General features: G+C 38.4%; 1 protein-coding gene across 1 annotated transcript; it reads right to left on the bottom strand.

The window, feature by feature from the left end:
• Positions 1-272: 272 nt before the first annotated feature.
• Positions 273-9,154, bottom strand: LOC144709500 (tRNA synthetase beta subunit family protein). Its single transcript, XM_078583074.1, has 20 exons — positions 8,988-9,154; positions 8,547-8,656; positions 8,394-8,449; positions 8,191-8,300; positions 7,165-7,294; positions 6,971-7,086; positions 6,809-6,875; positions 5,949-5,990; positions 5,610-5,651; positions 5,395-5,471; positions 4,309-4,435; positions 4,059-4,226; positions 3,437-3,562; positions 3,234-3,344; positions 2,902-3,036; positions 2,392-2,466; positions 1,850-1,957; positions 813-911; positions 639-722; positions 273-520 (listed from the first exon to the last, which is right to left on the bottom strand). Exons 2-20 carry the CDS (start codon positions 8,602-8,604, stop codon positions 449-451), a joined length of 1,803 nt encoding a protein of 600 aa, XP_078439200.1. The 5' UTR covers positions 8,605-8,656; positions 8,988-9,154; the 3' UTR covers positions 273-448.
• Positions 9,155-20,550: the final 11,396 nt, after the last annotated feature.

Raw genomic sequence — 20,550 nt, forward strand, 5'->3', positions numbered from 1 at the left:
TATGCAATATAAATGAATTGCAGATATTTAATTGATTTCCTTATTTCTGCAGTCAATTTTATAAAAAATATTTACTAGATAATATCTCGGACTACTTTCTGATGTCCACAGTGAAAGAGAAGCAAAAATACCGAGATTTAAAAATGCAGAGCAAGGAAAAGAAATCCATTGAGCTACAAAACTACTTAGATGTGACTAGAAGTATGAGAATTTAGCTAAAAATCAATTATTTTCACAAAGAGAAAAAATAAGTTTCATTTCAGAAAAATGCAGACCCAAAAATAGGATACATCCTGTTCCCAATAATAGATTAGACTGACAGTACAATACAAACATCCATCGAATGGCTACAGGCAAATAAAATAAATGATAAAACCAGTGGAAAGAAAATTTTCTATTTTTTTTCAAGCAGAAGAAGAATTACTTGCTATGTCGCAAGGATCTGGGCTCACATCAACCGTTGGATGTCTATCTCCATGAAGGAACATGGGTTAGGATAAACCCCGAATTTTTCCAACACCTTCATCATGAGGTAAAAAACTTTAAAAAAATACAAATATTAGACAGAAAATAAAATTTAAAATATAAAGCCTTTGTTGATTATCGTCGCTTACGACAAAATATGGAAATAAATTTACCTCAGGATGGACAATCCCGAAGGTGCCAGCCCCTTGCCCATTGACAATGATATCACACTGCCTCCGTTCTAAAAACTCAGGTTTCTTCATAAACAAGGTAAAAGTGTTATTTTAGAAATCACTTAAATAAATAAATAAATCAGGAATAAACTTAATGATCAAGGAGAGTCATACATGAGAGGGTTGAAGGAAATAACAGTGGCCTTTTTCTCCTGCGACGCCAGCAGGGATACCAATTACTTTCATTACCCTCTCCACCAGGCCATGAATGTCCTGAAAAAAAATTAGAAACGAGTCTCTAACGTTCAAAGACTATGATTTGAGTTTAATAAATCAGAAAATAACACTTGAGCTTGGCCTGAGACAAGAAGAAAGTATGAAATACAAATAAGCAATAATTTGTCATTTAATTTAACCTTAGTCTGAGGACTGCTGTTCTGACCAATAAGAGCTCAATTGAGAAAAACACATCCGTTATTGTAAATTAAACTACCATAAAAAAAACTCAAATTCATTAAATCACGACATGGTTTTATTTTTATGTTCTGCTTATGAGATATTTGACAGATTTGAAAAACGGCATTCCAAAGACCCAATCTGGGAAACTGACAATTTGGGTTAGGGAGAAAACTGCCTGCTGCCTGTGTGTCTGATATGATCTCCATTTTACCTGCTAGGAGTATTTTCGTCATTTCCTATCAACAATTATTTCTTTATAAATAGCTCCCCCCTTTAGAAGGGCAGCCAACAAGTATATGGAGGTCATTGGCTCCCAAGTCTCTCTCTACCCGGCGATGCTCTTCTCGCCGCCTACCTTTCTTGGCCGATGATCTTTCTGGCCCTCTCTTGCTCCCTCTGAGTTAGGGGCGATGATTTTACTGCCAGTTCTCAATCCTCATATTTTTCCGATAAGAACGCTCAGGTTCTTATCAGTGCCATGGCATGGTTAGGGCGAAAACTGAACATTCATTTATAATGGGAATCAACCCCCACTAAAAGCTCAGGTTCTTAGAGGGCCTTTAAGTCTAGATAGAAAAAGGGAATTGTCCATAGGGTCATATAAGTGACCATAAGGGTTACACGTGGAGCAGATTAATGGGAAAGACCCTGCTAGTGGCTAACAATAAAATATCAGCATTATCAGCAGCGAGAAAGGAATAAAAGATTAAGATAAGATCATCGATGTTCCAAAGTAGTGGCAGCAATTGTACCTCATAACCAGAATTATTATTGCAGTACACGGCAGCCAGCCTACGGTTATTTGATGCTCCAACATCTGCTTCTTCATCAAGAAACACAACATCCCCCACTTCGAACAACTGTAGAAATAAACAAAGAATGAAAAAGAAACTAGGGAATTAAAAACAAAAATAGAAAGAAAGGAGGAAATGTTACTCAAACACAGAGAACTCAAAAACCTAAACCCTGAGCCTAACCTCTAGACTGCTAACCCTAAACCCGAAATCATAAACCATATACCCTAAAATATAAATCATTAACCATAAATCATAAGCATTAAATCATAAACTACAAATCATAATCCTCAAAGCTATAAACCCAAAACACTGAGCCAGTAACCCTGAACCATACACCTTAAACCACAAACCCTGAACTCTAAACCTAAAAACCCAAAAACCCACTCAATCATCTGGTGGCAAATCATCACAAATTTACATAAAAAGTTCCCTTTTTCTGCAGAACTATAGTCAGATAACACGAAAAAAATTGAGATATTTAAGACATCAAATCACACCTTAATCGGCCTGGGATGATCTATATTGCTCTTCACGCTTTTAAGTAGTCCAGGCATGAGCGTTGTCCGAACAGCCTATCATTATAAAAAAGTTTCTATATTTGGCATCAGGTTTTACACAATAAGAGTCGCTGATGTATACCAACATACTATCAAACAGATAAATGAATCTCAGGAAGAGGCAAGCACAAATTGTTTCAGCAAGAAGGTAAAATTTTAGACCAAGGACAGAAACTTGAGGAAATGTCCAGTGCAGGATTGGGAGAAAAAACTTTCTCATCTCCAACGTGAATTTTTTCCTAAACGATAATATTAGATATCAGCTAGATTTAAGGAAATCTTTATTTCATTACGCCGTTTTGATCAACAACATCAGCCAAGACAATTTGAAATAACAGTAAGTATGATCAATTTCCACAACAGCATCAGTGAGCACGAACATTAACGTATGACCTAACCTTTCAAGGATTCAAAAAGATACTATTTGTATAATGTCTTTCATAAGCAGACCTCAAACTCTGAAGAACGGGGGTTCTCAATGATTACGGCAGTCTTTCCATCATCCTTTCTATTTAACATTGAAAAATTTTCTTCGTTAGAGCACAAAACCCATGTCAACACCTCCTTGTAGCCCGCCATGGCAACCTGCAGAATACAGATATTCAAATTTACCAAATCAATAATTAAGCACGGCAAGCAATCAAATAGCTAAGAAACTAAGATAACAAAGTGATATCACAAATATTAACTAAACCAGTAAAATAAATGTCAAGAATGACGATCTGACTTGAATTCGTCTGAAAAGTTGTCTTTTTTTAAGGAAATTTAAATCATTATGTTACCTGTAGTCTAAGAAGATCGGAGAAAAGATTTAAGGGTTGCCTTTTTCCCTCTGTTCTAGTGGCCGGAATCGTTTCTGGCACTTTGTTAAATCCATATGCAATGGCGAGGTCCTTGAATATCACAAATAAAGTCATCAAGAGAAACTTCACATTAGAGTCAAGAAAAAAAGGGAAGCAAAAGAACCAACAGGTCACAGCAGTACCTCCATCACATCACATGCATGAAGAATGTCACTTCGAGTTGGTGGAACAGAAACACTAATTGTACTTGCATCTCCCGATTTCGACTTCTTAATATCAAGTTGCATTTTCTTCAGCAACTTTATAACCTGGAAAAACAAGAATAATTTTCAAAGATCAACTTCAATTTAATTGAAGCTAATTCAGATAGCCTTTGTTTCTGAGGCAATGAAACTCGGACCAGAAATTATGAATGATGATGTAGAAAAAGAATAAGTTTGTCAGTTTGGACTTAAGGTCGGTCAAGATGCATCGAGATTATAAATTCTAAATTTTGGCATAACAAACATAAAGTGATAAGGTTACGGTCAACACAAGATCCCATAAGATACAAATGTAGAGCCCTGAAAAACTTTTAAACAATTCTTGATGTGACCTATAATTTCGGGACAAGTACCGAGTCCACAACAATTTCGTCAGATGCAACGGTCACAAACAATTCTTTAGGCATAATACTTAACAATCATTAACCTATAAAATTCAATCAATAAAAAAGTCAGGGCAAGGAACATCCTATCTTCGGGCGACAGAAAGAACTGTAATGAACCAAATGTAAAACTTTGAAGATATAATTAAAAATCATACTTCATCGCCCTCCATCTTGACGCCAATCTGACTAGTAATACGGGACAAAGGTACTTCCAAATAGTAGTCCGAGAGATCAGGATAAATTTGCGTTGAACCATCCACAGACACCACCTTAACAGGCTCAACTTCAAATTTTCTCTCAGAATACTCAGAAAAAATAGTCACCTGGAAAGAATGCAAATGGGTTAACAACATTTTTTTGCTACCTAATTGACAACATTATTTCGGTCCAACAGTTAAAACATACCATGGTATTCAAAACAATCTTTGCCTTCGTTAAATCAGTTGCAGTGCATTCAATGAAGACATTTTTCGTCTCTAGAGTGATTGCAGAATGTGCACCATTAATAATCGGCGGGAGTGAAAGAACAGTCCTGGAAAACAAGAGAGAATCATTCGCTGGGGCACATGAATCTGAAGTATAATGGTTGACAAGGAGGAGATTTGTATTTTATTTCTGCTAAGTGTTGTGACTGGACCATGAGGTAAAAGTGGCCCATAGGCGTACATTTATGTTTGAGTTCTAATAAATGGGCCGTGTGCATATGAGTGGCTTGCGAGACCAGTCCATGAGTTAAAACGAATGGAAACCAATCCATGTGTTTTTATTGGCTGGTATTGAAACTAGTTTGGAAAAGTAGAGGATGTTTGGAAAACTAGTTTCTTCATAAACCCTTGCCACCACAGGGTAGAATCAACCAGGCTAGAGAGCACGTCGAAATGATTGTTGGCTAGCGAGAGAACAGGAAGGGAGGGAAAGGATGCTGGAATGATTGTCAGCTAGGGAGGGAATGACTGTATTGACGTTGGCTAGAGTAAGGGAGTCGCGGAGAGGACGTGACCATCATAACTTATTCCATAAATTTGCTGAAGAAAGAGCCCAAAACAATGTCAAGCACTGCACTCATTTTTCAGAAAATTATGTTTTTTTCAGCCCTAACCCATGCCCAGCCGTGAATACCTAGGAGCCAGTGAGGATAAAGGAATTAGATAACTCAAGAGTAACTGGGAATCCCCACTTATAAAGTGGGCGCACTGACTGGGCCCTTTCTTCAAATAAGTTCACTGTGAATACCTAGGAGCTCATAAAAGCATGCCAGCAATAAAATAAAGAAGAGGGTAAGGTAGTCATAAGACATAAATCTCAGGGCTGATCCGGGATTACTTTTGATGGATGCCATGTCAGGAATTTACATGCTCGTTAATGATTACATGACAGCTAATTGGATATAGAAATGCATGGTATCAAATCTGCACCATCGCCAAATGTACAACAGGAGAAATAATATTTTTCATTAAAATGAAAACGAAAAGAAGCACAAAGATATATTACCTGTTCACATCGTATATGACAGGGTAAACTGGCGAATCTTCAATAATTTGCAAGAACTTCTTCAGTTTCTTGTCGGACTGCGAGGCACCATTTCAAGAAAGATCCAAAGAGAGGTAGAGAGAAAGAGGTACGGAAAGTAGTCAGAAAGGAATTTGAGATAGAATTTGCAGAAGAAATTTTAATAAGATTCTAGGAAAAAATATTTATGCACTTACTTTGTAATGTTGCATCAGTTCATCAGCTCTGAAACTTTTGGACTGAAAAAAGATAAGAAAATATTATTCATTGAAACTAAAATTAGTCACCGCACTTATAAGATTGTGAGTTCGAATTGTTAGTATTTTTTAATGAATAGGATTTACAAATCTATGTTTGTCGCTCTAATATTGAAATAAATTGTGTTCTTTGTTCAAGTTTCTTTTTTTATTTCAAACAAAAAATTTCGATAAACAACAACTTACAGGAATTCTATTCTTTTTCTCCTAAAATGATTCAAATCTCACTCAAAAGATATCACGAACTATAGAAAACGAACAAAATACAAAAAAATTTACCTCTTTCAAGGGTACAAAACTGATTTGTGAGGGAGCCAAAGCCTACAAGGGAAAAAGTTAAAATTTCACAATCCCGTCAAAGATTAGTGTTAAAGCACTAAATAATAGCGTTTGTCTAAAAAGGGGCCACAAAATTTTAATGATTGAAACTTTAAAATAAGAAATAAGGGAATCGCCCCATTTAGTAAGAAAAAATCTAATTCAAACAATGACGGTAGCAGACAAGAGATCGTTTTTCGAATGAAAAGAGGGAAGATCACCAGAAATCAGTAGCCAACGAGAGATTTTAATTATCTAAAGACAGTTACATCTAGAAACTGATAACATAAATAAATTGAATATAAAACTTGATACATATTTTCGCAGGAAAACTTTAGGGAATTATAAAACTTGTTGTATTTGCTGATGCTCGTGATTTTCATATTCAAGTCCGCCCATCATGAAAGTTTCTTTATCATTCACATCAGCTGACATAAAATGGAAAGGATAACCAGAATTTATCTTTCTTCAATTCCGGAGTTCACTTTGAGGACAATCAAACGAATCAACTTCAAGATGCCACAGTAAAACTAGACGAAATTTGAATCTAACAGGGTGAAATACTTTGGAGAGAACAAGATAACACGAAAATGAATATGCAATTTCAAGTAAGCCCAACTAACCATAATAACCAAGCAACAACTCTATACAGCAAGAGAAACTACTAGACATAGGAGAAGAAACTCAAAAAAATTTCACGTCTGAAATGAATTGGAACTCTATAATTTTTCTTTTAATAGGGACATTATAGAGACCTTTGACAAGAAAAATCATTCTCAAATCAAAAACAGTGACAACACCAAGAACGAAAAAATAATTACCTCATACGTGAATGGTCCCTTCAAGGTGTCGAGATCATGAGTTCCAATGGCAACTAGAGTCCTCTTCCTAAACAAGTGTCACAAAATTACGATAAACTTGAAACTACCGAGAAACAAATAAATCTGATCTATCTAAGTTTAGCAAACAAAAATATTTCCTACCGGCAAATGTTTTCATGAAGCTTGTCTTGAATATCTATAAAGCTGTTGTACCTTGCTTGATCAAATTTCAAACCTCTTAGCACCGCACAAACAACATATGGTCGAATCAATTTAGTCTGTGAAGGACGATTATCAACTCCCACTTAATATCCACTTGGCAGTGACATATAAGAAGCAATAATTATCATTGATACCTCTGGTTTAACGTGCATGGTCAACATAGATTCGGGTAAGATATTTGAAAGACGATATTTGGGAGTCTCCTCGGCCCCTGTAAAAATCCGGAGAGACCGAGCAATTCCTTCAAGACAGAGCAAATCATACCTGAAGACAAAGGCCGCCATAAATTAAATCTGAATTTTGAAGAAATAATGAAGAAATTGGTATTTCTAAATTTTAGATTTATTCTGTTCTTCCCTCTTAGATATAAGCTGACAGAGTTTGGTTGGACACCACAAGGGGGAATATCAAAAACTAGTCTTAAAGATAATATGAACGATTTCGTCTTCAAAAATAATACTACATAGGGGTGTCGGATCGATCGAAGTTCTTGATCTGACTCATCAGATCAACCAGCGATCAGATCACAAGCTGACACTCTTGATCGATTCAATTTCAGCTCTATCTAACGACGACTCTCAATCAAAGGACGATTGGTCAAGATAGAGCTCAATTGGGCCTGCAAAGTCGCAGTGCATGACTGGACCGACTGTCCCCATTCCATTTCCTGGACTGATCGGACAATCTTCCATTGATTGGCCCTCACAGTCGGATAAGATCAATAGGCATTTCTTCCATTGATTAGCCATCCTGATCAGGCATTTTGATCGATCAGATCAGACTGATAAGATAATTATCCGGCTATCCGATCAATTAGAATTTGGATCAGGACCAGCATCCAATTGCCAACTCTTTATACTAGATAAGAAAAGGGTACATAACAAGAGGTGTCGCACCAAGACTGAGAGGGATATGGAATGTTAAACACAATGGTAGAGACCTAAACATAATTCTCCATCGAAGAGGGAAACTCTTGAAGGAGGGTGAAATAAATCGTTTGATTTATAAATAGAAGGATACAATCAAGAGCAGTGGCAGTGCAGGCATGGAAGCATCTCCAATACCGATTGGCAATCGTCCCTGACTGTTAAATTATGTAGCCTACTGTCTCATGGATAGGAGAAACTCTATTTATAGGGGCCAGGGATTGTACTACGCACCTGTTTGCCGGAACTTCGATCTTGTAGATAACCTCTTCATCATCATCATCATCAAGCTCCACATCCTCCTCAAGGTGCTTCTCTTTTCTAATAATTGCTTTCTCTGTGGTCTGATAATCCACGTATAGAGAAAATTACTTTATAATTCATTAAAGATGGAACGGGGAGGGAAGTGTTTTAACACGGAAATGTTTAAAACTAACCACATCATCAAGTTCAATACCAAACTCAAAGCATAATTCATCAAACTCTTCGTCAGCTGTAATAAAAACAGGAAAAAGAGTGAATTTATACTGCGACAGACGAGATGAAAAGGAGAATTCTGGTCATTTTTTATTTTTTTCGTAAGAACTTACTGTAGGTCTTTCCCAGAGCTTGGAAAAGAAGGTCTCTACCGACGCCAACAGTCGGCATTGCGATAAGAACCCAATTCCCCGCTCAGCGTGACAAAGCCAACCACCAGCAACTGATTGAAAATTAATAAATAAATAAATTACATGGTGAACAAAAAGGAGACAACTTTGAAACTATCTAAAGCTAAATCGAATACCAGATGAACTAAAAGGAGACGGGTTTGGAACTATGTAAAGCTAAGTAAATTATCTGATGAACTAAATAAAACGAGTTTGAAACTATCTAAAGTTAAGTGAATTACACGGAGAACAGAACAAGAAGACTTTGAAACTATATAAAGCGAAATAAATTACATGGTGAACAAAAAGGAGCCGACTTTGAAACAATGTGATACTAAGAAATTGTAATAAGATGAAAAAGGAGTAAAAACAAAAATTTAAAACCTGGAAAGATCGCCGGCAGCGGCGGAAATTGAGGTCAGAAACTCGAACCCGAATCAAATATAGGAGAGGAGACGAACGAGATGAGAATTCCAGAGATGGGTTTTCGCAGGAACTGAAGCAAAGCCGCTGCCGGGGCGAGCGAAAACAATTGGCTACGAGGAAGAAGACCGAATTCCCAGAAGCCCTAGTGAGAGAATTGGGCCCATTTGATTGTGTGATGAACTTGGCCTAATTAGCCCATTTGGGTAGCTAAAAATAGTCTACTACTGAAAGACAAATTGGAAAATATTCCTAAGTAGTCGACTTCATCTTTTATATATATTTTTTTGCCAAGTTGGAAAATCCTATGGAAAATGATATGAGCTCACATGAAAAAAGGAAGAGTTTTAAAATCAAGATGAAAATGCTTATTTTGATACTTGTGATTTTTCAAATATCAGTTTTTGATGATTAAAATGGTATTTCTATAGATGTGAATGATACACTCTCAAGAAAGAAGAATTCAATGAAAATAATGATTCAAATAATTCATGTAATGCCGATGATAATTTTGATATTCAGCTATTATTTACGGATAATTAAAATGATGCTTCTCCGGATCAATCTTGAGATCAGCATCTGAATATGATTAAAATGTCGTGAATTTTTCGGTGAATTTCTCAATGAACCACATGAAATTGAACCCTTCATTCGAAGAGAAGTAATCTTAGAAAAAGGTTTGAATCAAACTACATAGAATAAATTTGAAGAGAATCTTCTTCATTGATTATCATGATTGTTCATTTGATATTCATTGTGAATCTGTTTTCTTAAAATATTTATTGAATCTGAAGGAAGGGACGGTTGAGTGGAATGTAGATAACATATATTTTACTAATTGGCAGTACAGTTTCATGGATTTTAAAAATACTTTTCTTGAATTATTTGTTTCATTATCATACATATATTACGCATTTCATCCAAAGCAATATCAAAGCCAACCTTCGCACAATATGCAAATGAGGAAATAACTTAATGTCTTATATTCCATCGCGGTTGACTTAGGAGGATAACACATGTTGCTTTCCACTCATGGCATATGTGAATTATTAAGATGTCATAAAATGGTAATTTTTGTATACGGATCAATTTTATAATGGATATTTGATCAATCATACTCATCTTATGATGACTAGATAGTGATATTATTTCAAGATATTTGATGTCCTTCTCGAGTATCCTTTGAATATGACATGGATATTTCTAGAGGTCAGACATTTGAATGGCTTTAAGACGCCCTTTTTAGGAACCACAAAAACAAAATTTTCTCGCATCAAAAGTTGGTCTTTGGTTCCATCTACATTTTTGGGTTTTCATATCCGCTTTGATTTTGATATTCAGCTGCATGTGTGAGTTTAGGTTGAGTCAATCAATTCAATGATTCCAAGGTTTTCATTACTGTGATGCACTTATTGGATAATATGCACCTTGATTCAAAAAGCTTAAATGATATTGCAATATTGAAAGCCCTATTGGGAAAATAAATTGACATGATGAATCTTTGGGATACAAATAAGATCTTTGGTATAGAGACCCATAGAAAGTTGGAGAGATTGCTTATGGTTAAATAAAGAGGGTTATCTTAAGAATATTTTTTATCTCTGTGCCATGTATTGTACTAAAGAGCCAAGCAGTCGTCTTACACATCATTCCAACCTTTCTAAAGCCTAGTGAAAGTAGTTTAAATTTTTAAAAGGGCATGCAAATTTATCATTTATGAAAAAATACTTGAGACAGCTCTTTTCTAACATCAAGTTAGAGCCCTTAATTTAAGAATTTAACTAAGCATGTAAGTAGGTGTATGTTTGTGGCATTGAAATATCAAATAATTTGATAAATGCTGAATGCTAGTTCAAGTATCTAATTGTCTCTGGTACATATGTAGATGACACAGTTGTATGAGAACAGCTATTCAAATAGGATACTATTTAATTTTGTTATATTTTGTATAATAATCTTGATTAGCATATCTTAGCCATTTCATTATGAGTTGTTAGTGGTTTAATGAAAAAAAGTCATATGAAGTCATAATAAAAGTAGTAATGTTGAAAATCAAAGTCCATGTTACACCAGAAAAATGAAATTGATTTTCTGAAAGATTTTTTAGTTGATGGTTATCACATAATATTAACTTATTTTAACCAAGTCAGTAAAAGTATATGTATGAATCAATACATTTCCCAAATAGATGGTTGTCCTTAAATGCATAATAAAATAAAAGTCTGTGATGGTATCCTTGATGGACCTCCTCATAGATATGTCTAATTTTTTTAATCACTAAAAATTATTCTTTTTCTCAGAATTGATAAAATTTTTATGTCGGGTTTCTTTGAAATGGTTTCAACTCTTCCTTCCCATTATTTTTCTATCATTTTATACTTATTCCTGTTACAGATAAACACTTACAATTCTAGAGGTAAAGGATAGAAAATGATAAAGAGTTAGGGACAGAGAAAGGTCACAATTATGTATCTGATATTTTAATGAAACCGAAATGATTTCAGATGCAGGTATTGATATCATATATTATATGGATATTAGATATAAGGGCAGATGCCATATGGGTAAGGATGATGGCAGATGATGGTACTAGATATTGATATCTGTACCAAATATTGATATCTATTTAATGGAATTTGATCGCTAAATTTTGGTTTATTTTTTTAAGGCCACACTGTCCCATTTGAAAGAAAAAACAAAAAAACATTTTGCAACGCGTTGGGTCATGAAAAAAATGTATAACATTCCGTGCATGATTGATCAATAGTATATGATACTGCGACGGAGTTTGGGCTGCACTGATATGTCCTCAGTTGAACTTAATGTTTTTACACCAATATGTTTTTATCAATATTAATAATTGTAGAAAAAAATCATTTTCATTGAATTGATGATAAAATCATACCAAAATATGCTGCTCTATATCTTGATATGAATTTTATTTTAGGACTTAAATATATTACTCGGGGGAAAGTGAGTGGAATACATTTATGCACTATCAATTAAATAATAACCTGCATCACTTCATATATTCCATCGGGCCAAAACTTATTTTTTTAAATCACAGAGTGATGGAACCAAATGAAATCTAAAGAGAGAAAGTTGGAGGTTTTCTATTGTATAAAATCAATCCCATCATTACTATCTTATTTCTCTCTAATATCTCTTTTATCTATAAAACTATAACCTGGTCAGTATATATGTATTTGTTATAAATGTAGTCCTAGAATAGTCATATTATCATCATCATCTTCTTATGATGAATTAGCTCAATATGATTCACATATTATCAAGATATTATTCACACCCTATATGACCCAATATTCATTACCATGGACTGATTAATTTTTCTGGTCTCATTTGAAAATTATTTCAAATTTGTAGAAAAATTGGGATAATAGTTAATAAATTGAAAACAAATTGGTAATGTAGAATGTAAAGTAAATTATATGAAACGCTTTGTTTAATATTCTGAGTGCCAACTACTTTTCTCTCCATTGCAAATGCAGTTTTCTGAATAAACTATGGGATGATTACAGTAGAGGTTTGCATTGAATGGGTTCTCGCCTGTGCAGTGAATGACAGAGAATATGTAAAAAAGTACAACAAAAATCTAAGATGGTTAGAGATTCAAACCTTGAGATGATTCAAAAATCCCATTATCGTCATCTGAGTCCACATCCATGTCATTATATAGGGCTAGGATGGTTAAGATGATTTAGCAAGTTAAAAAGCCTATTGTCCACATGGAGCCTGGAATTCATTGTGAAGAGAGTATCAATGTGTATACGAAAAGGAAGAGGAGGAGAAGGAGGAGGAGGAGAAGGATGAACATGAGAATGAGAAAACGTTGGAGGAAGAGGAGGACGAGGAGCATAATGAGAAGGAGAAGAAGAAGAATAAGGTGAAAGAGGAGGAGGAGAACGAGAAGGAGGAGAATGAGAAAAAGTTGGAGAAGGAGAGAGAAGGAAGAGGATGAGGAGAATGAGAAGACGGATGAACATGAGAATGAGAAAAGGTTGGAGAAGGAGAAGGAGAAAGAGAAGGAAGAGGTTGAGGAGAAGGATAAGGAGGCTAAAGTGTAAAATGAGAAGAAAGAGAACGAGAAGGAGAAGGCGGAGACGGAGGAGGAGGAGCAGAAGGATAATAAGAAGGAGGTGGAGGAGGAGGAGAAGGAGAAAAAGTTGGAGAAGGAGAAAGAGAAGGAAGAGGACGAGGAAAAGGATAAGGAGGATAAGGAGTAAAATGAGAAGGAGGAGGAAGAGAAGGCAAATGAGAGAAGAAACAGCAGGAGGAGAAGGAGAACAAGGAGGATAAGAAGGATGAGAAGAAAATGAGAAGAAAAGGAGAATGAGAAGACAAAAGAAAAGGATAAGGAGAAGAAAGAGGGGAGTAAGGCGGAGGAGGAGAACGAGGGAAAGGAGGAGAACAAGGGTAAAAAGAAGGATGGAAAGAACTGGAAGAATAAATTTAGGAAGAATAACCAGGTAGAAGAGTCAGCAACTCGCCAGCCAAGCGGCAACTTTGCTGGCCAATTGAAATCTAAATAAAATATTAGGCAGTAAAAACATTACCTATACCGTATACTCTTTAAGAGAAGTAGCGGCCAGTTTTAAATCAAGGTCCAAACATAGATAGGATCAAAGATAAAAGTCCAGGTTTAAACCGTAGGTAGGTTAAGAATGAATGTAATCTAGTTGTTAAAATCTATTATAACGGCTATGATTAAACTTTGTTAATACTTTCTATTATTACACTACTCTACAATAATATAAATACAATGTATGTGATCATTTTTGTGGAACCTAAAAATCTTAACAACCTATCTTGGTGTGTCTCTCTCTACTCTCCTATCTCTACTTCTCCATCTGCCTTCTTGTTCTTCTTAAAGACCACCATGCAAAGACACTTCTAAAGAATAAGGAGGAGAGGAAAATAAAGATGAAAAGGCGGAGGATAATAAGAAGGAAAAGAGAAAATTGGAAAAGGAGGAGAAGAAGATGATTATGATGATCAAGAAGCGACGGCAAGGAGGAAAAAAAAGGAGAACAATAAAAGAAGAAGAAGAAGAAGAAGAAGAACAACAACAACAACAACAACAACAATAGAAGAAGAAGAGTAACAACAACAACAATAGAAGAAGAAGAACAACAATAGAACAATAGAAGAAGAACAACAACAACAGAAGAGGAAGAAGAAGAAGAAGAAGAAGAAGCAGAAGAAGAAGAAGAACAACAACAACAATAGAAGAAGACGAAAAATAGAAGAAGAAGAACAACAGTAGAAGAAGAAAAATAATAAGAAGAGGAAGAACACTAAAGAGAGAGAACGAGAGAGAAAGAGAAAAAGAGAAAGAAACAAAGATAAAGAGAGAGAAAGAGAGAGGAGGGAAAGAGTGAAAGAAAGAAGAGAGAAAAAGAGAGAGAAAGAGGAAGAAAGTGAGAAAAAGACAGAGAACAAGAGAGAAAGAGAGCGAGAATGAGAAAAAGGAAAAGACGGAGAGAGAAAGAGAGAGAGAGAGAGACAGAGAGAGAGAGGGAGAAAGTGAAAAAAAGAGAGCGAGAGAGAGAGAGAAAGAGGGAGAGAGGGAGAAAGTGAAAAAAAGAGAGCGAGAGAGAGAGAGAAAGAGGGAGAAAGTGAAAAAAAGAGAGCGAGAGAGAGCGAGAGACAAAAGAGAGAGAGAGCGAGGGAGAACGAGACAGAAAAAGAGAGACGGCGAGAGAGAGAGCGAGGAAGAGCGAGACAAAAGAAGAGAGAGAGAGAGAGAGAGAGAGAGAGAGAGAGAGAGAGTGAGAGAGAGAGAGAGAGAGAGGGAGAGAGAGAGCGGGAGAGAGAGAGAGAGAGAGAGAGAGAGAGAGAGTGAGAGAGAGAGAGATCGGGAGAGAGAGAGTGTGAGAGAGAGCCAGAGAGAGAGAGAGAGAGAGAGAGAGAGAGACAGTGAGAGTCAAAGAGTGCGAGAGAGAGAGAGAGAGAGAGAGAGAGAGAGAGAGAGAGAGAGAGAGAGAGAGAGAGAGAGAGAGAGAGAGAGAGAGAGAGAGAGAGAGAGAGAGAGAGAGAGAGAGAGAGAGAGAGAGAGAGAGAGAGAGAGAGAGAGAGAGAGAGAGAGAGAGAGAGAGAGAGAGAGAGAGAGAGAGAGAGAGAGAGAGAGAGAGAGAGAGAGAGAGAGAGAGAGAGAGAGAGAGAGAGAGAGAGAGAGAGAGAGAGAGAGAGAGAGAGAGAGAGAGAGAGAGAGAGAGAGAGAGAGAGAGAGAGAGAGAGAGAGAGAAAAAGCGAGAGCGAGAACCCCTCTGGGTGTTCTCCTTTCTATACGGTGCTTCAGTGATTGCGGATTCTAGCCCAACCCCTTGTGGACTCAAGGGGTGGAAAAAAGCTAATTTTGTTGATTCCAGACTTGGCTACTTCAAGTAGAGCTAGGCTTTTAGATTAAAGTCTTGTTCCTTCATTGTTTGTGTATTAAGGCTGCATCAATAAGGATGATTAGGAACAGAGAGAATGAACACGGGTGAGAAAAATAATTACAGAGACTGAAAGAGAAAGGGCGGTATAGAGAAAAATGAAGATTAAAGACAGTGGTGAACGAGAGAGGGGAAGAACTGATGATGAGGGAGGTAAGATAAATACATAAAGTTATACGCAAAGAGAGAGAAAGAGAGAACAATGCATAGGGAAAGAGAGAGGACCATTTAAAGACGGAAAAACCAAAAGAATCGTAACTCATTGTAAGCAAGCCTCAAGACATAATTTCACTGCAGATAGCCACCACAATTGACTGCGGACAATAGTCTAATGGGACATTGACTCACACCTTTCCAAACTTTATATATAACAAAGATCAAGTGTCCACAAATAACATGATGATGCAAAAACTATACCCGCAAAAAGTGGGTTAATATACCTTTCTTGATTAGGTCAATTAAAAATGCCACTCATAGCAGGGAAAATGAATGCTGGAGTAGGTTCAAAACACGTTAAAGATGATAAGAAGAACATAGCCTTATATGGATCCACATGTCTCCGAAAGCAACTTCTTCATTTTGTTCTTGCCCTGGCTTGCCTCAAGGGTTAGTGAGGTCCATTCTTCAAAGACGTTTTTTGGAAGCTTCTATCAAAATCATCTAGTGGAACCAGTGAACTTCTAGAAGTCTATAAAGCTATAGGGAAAATAGAATATTATAGCAGAGTCAAACTAGATATGAAGTATTCAATAGGAATATAGAATACCCCATGGTCCAAAATATTATAGAAGACTCGAGATATTTGACTGAGTGAACACTCCCATGGTCGTACGACAAAACCTAGAAATATCAAAATACAAAAGTCATGAGAAGTTTGCAACATCATTTATAATGCAAAATCAATAATTTATATTTCTATAAATAACTAGCGGTTTAATAAAATAAATGCAAATTCAATATTGTCATTCATCGACTTGTGGATTTATGTACCCACGTATTATTGGAACAATCACAATATGTGGTTTCCTTCACAACGCATGCTCCCGTGTTCATTTTATCTTGAAAAGTTCTTCCAAAAAATCTAAAGTCAAAATCAACACGTGGAGAAAACAAAAGTTATTCCATTATTAAATAGATACAAAGAAGTACTTGTGAGTAATTGAAAATCTTTACCAAACCCATACCTCGAGTCAAATAAAAATATATAATATAATCAATAATATGAAATTTATGCAAATTAATGATTGGGTGCTAGCCTTTTTATTTTGTTTCTTTAAGAATATTTATCCCGGATTAGAAGAAATCACATTCCCAACGGACAATCATACGAACTCCAAACCTTCTTTTACTATTAAATAATACCCCATCAGGGATTTAAGGAGTATACTACAAAATGTCGTCGATGGAAATATGCCTACGTATGACCACAGTTAAACAATAAGAACTTCGACTTGAATGACATCTGACATTCATCTTACCAATAAAGCCTCAAGAATCTTTTCGATATTCAAGGGACTCAGCACAAGAAAAAAACATTCAACATACTTTTTCAAAGATTTTGTCATTTGTCCCTCATATCATGACGACAATTATGTATTACACCAACAAAATGAAAATTCAACCATATTGCCTCAGCTTGCATCAGTAAATAAACTTAATTTTTCATAGAATCCAAAAGGGGACCCTGGAACAACAAGGAAAAATGTCAAAAGTTGAGCCAGGCAAACCAGAGGTCGGTGGGGAGCGCTCGAGGCATAGTAAATATTGCAACTATTCATTGCCAAACGTTCATGAAGTTTGGACATAAAAGGAAAAGTACAATTGATAATAAATGATAATGGAAGAAGAAGACCAATAGAACAAGAAGAAGAGCAACAACAATAATAGAAGAAGACGAAAAATAGAAGAAGAACAACAACAACAGAAGAAAAGAAGAGGAATGACAACAAAGAGAGAAGACGGCGGAAAATAGATGAAGAAGAACAATAGAGCAAGAAGAACAATAGAAGAAAGAAGAAGAAGCAGATGCAGAAGAACGACAACAACAACAACAACGGAAATCGAAAATAGAAAAAGAACAACAACAATGAAGAACAAGAAGAATAAGAAGAAAATAAAGAATAACACGAAAAGACAGAGAGAAAGAGACAGTGAGAAAGAGAGAGAGAAAGATAGGAAAGAGGGAGAAAGTAAACGAAAAGAGAGCGAAGGAGAACAAGAGAGAGAGCGAGGGAGAGCGAGAGAGAAAAAGAGAGAGCGAGAGCGAGAGAGGGAGAGAGGAGGAGAGAGAGACAGAGAGAGAGTTGAGAAAAAGAGATAGAGCGTGAAATCTTCTAGACAACTTTTCTCTAGAAAAAACTTCTCCCCCGGCAAAACTCTCCCACGAGGGGCTCAATTCTTGCAAGAATTTGCACTGTCTTTCTCCCCAGACAAAGTGTTTTTCTTCTGTTCTTGCTCGGAACACTTCCTCAATTTCTCACCTTATCACTCTATCTATCACAGTATCATTCGATCTGAATCACTCTCCTCCTTGCATTTTCCTGTCTACCTTTGCTGCCTTCTTTCTCTATCCTCGCCACCCGCTTTCTCTATCATTCTTCCGTTTCTCTCATCTCTTCTCTTGCTTTCATTCCTCCCGCTGCCTCGTATCTCCGCCTACGCCCAGTCCAAGCTGGATCGAAGCATGCAATCCAGACTAGCGATTAAACACAATGAGGACGGCACACAGAAATCCCCCTGTTACGTTGCTCCTCAACTGGCTGCGGCTTCCATCGATCCGAAAAGTACGGAAGTACCATGAAATCTAGAATTGGAGAGAGAAAGAGCAGGACAGAGATAGAGATCGAGATAGAGAAAGAGAGAACGAGAGAGAAGAGATAAAGAGAGAACGAAAGAGAGAGAGTCAATGAGAGAGAAATAAAGAGAGAAATAGAGAGAAAGTGAGAAACAGAAAGATAGCGAGAAACGAAGAGAGAAAAAGAGAGAGGATGAGAAACAGAGCGCGAGCGAGAAACAGAGAGAGACAGAGAGAGAGGGCGAGAAACGGAGAGAGAGCGAGAAACAAAGAGAGAAATAGACCCAAAGTGAGGAAAAGAGCGAGAGCGAGAGAGAACGAAGCGAGCGAGAAAGAGAGAGAAGGAGGAAAAACGAGCGAGAAAGAGAGAGGAGGAGAAAGAAGCGAGCGAGAAAGAGAGAGAAGGAGAAAGAAGCGAGCGAGAAAGAGAGAGGAGGAGAAAGAAGCGAGCGAGAAAGAGAGAGGAGGAGAAAGAAGCGAGCGAGAAAGAGAGAGAAGGAGAAAGAAGCGAGCGAGAAAGAGAGAGAAGGAGAAAGAAGCGAGCGAGAAAGAGAGAGGAGGAGAAAGAAGCGAGCGAGAAAGAGAGAGGAGGAGAAAGAAGGGAGCGAGAAAGAGAGAGAAGGAGAAAGGAGGGAGCGAGAAAGAGAGGGAAGGAGAAAGAAGCGAGAAAGAGAGAGAAGGAGAAAGAAGCGACTGAGAAAGAGAGAGAAGGAGAAAGAAGGACTGAGAAAGAGAGAGAAGGACAAAGCGCGCGGGAGAAACAGCGAGGGCGAAAGAGCGAGGGAAAGAGAGAAAAAAGAAAACAAAAGAGAGGGAGTGAGAGTGAGCGCGAAAGTGCGAGAGAGAGCAGGAATATCCGGCGAGCAGTCCACCATTTTCGTAAGTCCGGCGAGCAGGAATATCGGCTTCGGCGATAGGGAATGTCGGGAACAACCAACGAGTGGACGACGAGTCCTTCCATCCGTAAACTGAGGGATAGATCGGTCGTGTCCTCTGATGTGGAGACCAAGGGAGGGAGCCCCGTAAACTAAGGGAAGGCCCAAGCAATCTCAACGGAGGCCAAAGACGAACAGAAATCCACCTTCTGCGCATCTCCACCGTTGTCGTCGGCCACTTGAACTCGGGAATTCCGGAACCAAAACGGCTTTCTTTCGGAACTACCACCGCAGAACCCGTTCCACGCTGATGCCCTATAAAGCCAATCATCAGGCTTTTCCAACAGAGTGCACTACCGGAGAACGAGACTGAAGAAGAGGAGGAGGAGGAGAAGAAGAAGAAGAAGAAGAAGAAGAAGAAGAAGAAGAAGAGAAGAAGAACGGCGAGAGCCATGGCGGCAGTAAAAGAGCGGACGGAGGTGGCGGCGGCGGAAGTGAGGCAAGTCTGGGCGAGCAACCTCTACGAAGAGCTCCCCCGATTCATGAAAGCCGTGGAGCTGGCCCCCTTCGCGGCCATCGACACCGAGTTTCCCGGATTCGTCCATCACACCCCCTTCTCGGCGGAGTCCCGCGAGCGCTACGAGGACGTCCGGCGCAACGTGGACGGCATGCACATCGTCCAGCTCGGGGTGTCCTTCTTCGACCCGAACGGCAGACGCTGCACCTGGCAGTTCAACTTCAACGACTTCGACCTGTCCTCCCCGTCGCACCTGCGATGGGATGCGTCGGTGGAGCTGCTGAAGAACAGCGGAATCGACTTTGCGAGGACGAGAAGTGAAGGCGTCGACTCCGGCGATCTCTCCGAGCGTCTCCGGAAGAACCAATGGATGGGGATGCCGAAACCTGTCTGGGTCACCTACCACGGCCTGTACGACGTCGCTTACCTGGTGAAGCTTCTCACGGGGAAGCCCTGCCGCGGACGCTGCCCGAGTTCGCTCGCCTCGTCGGGTGCTGCCTCGGCGACGTCGTCGATGTGAAGCACCTGAGCCGATTCATCGGCGGATTCCATCTCGGGCTGTCGCGCCTGTCCGAGTTTTGGGGCGTGGAGGTGCTGGACGGGTGGGACGGGACGACGGCGCACCAGGCGGGAGTAGACAGCCTGCGTACGGGAGCCGTCTACCTGAGTATGTTGTCCAAGTTCGACGAAGACGAGACCGACGACGAATTCCACGGCGTCCTCTTCGGGATCGAGGAGGAGAAGATCGCCCCTCCTTCTCCTCCGCCTCCTCCTCGGTTTGTGAAGATCGGCCAACGCCTCGTTTACCTCTCCAAGCCCTGGCTTCCGCACGGCACGGGGGCGGGCTCGCAGCGTGTCCCCTGTCTTTGGCTTGGCCGTCCTC

The sequence above is a fragment of the Wolffia australiana genome, chromosome 11 (genome assembly GCF_029677425.1).
Source record: "Wolffia australiana isolate 7733 chromosome 11, ASM2967742v1".
Lineage (NCBI taxonomy): Eukaryota > Viridiplantae > Streptophyta > Magnoliopsida > Alismatales > Araceae > Wolffia > Wolffia australiana.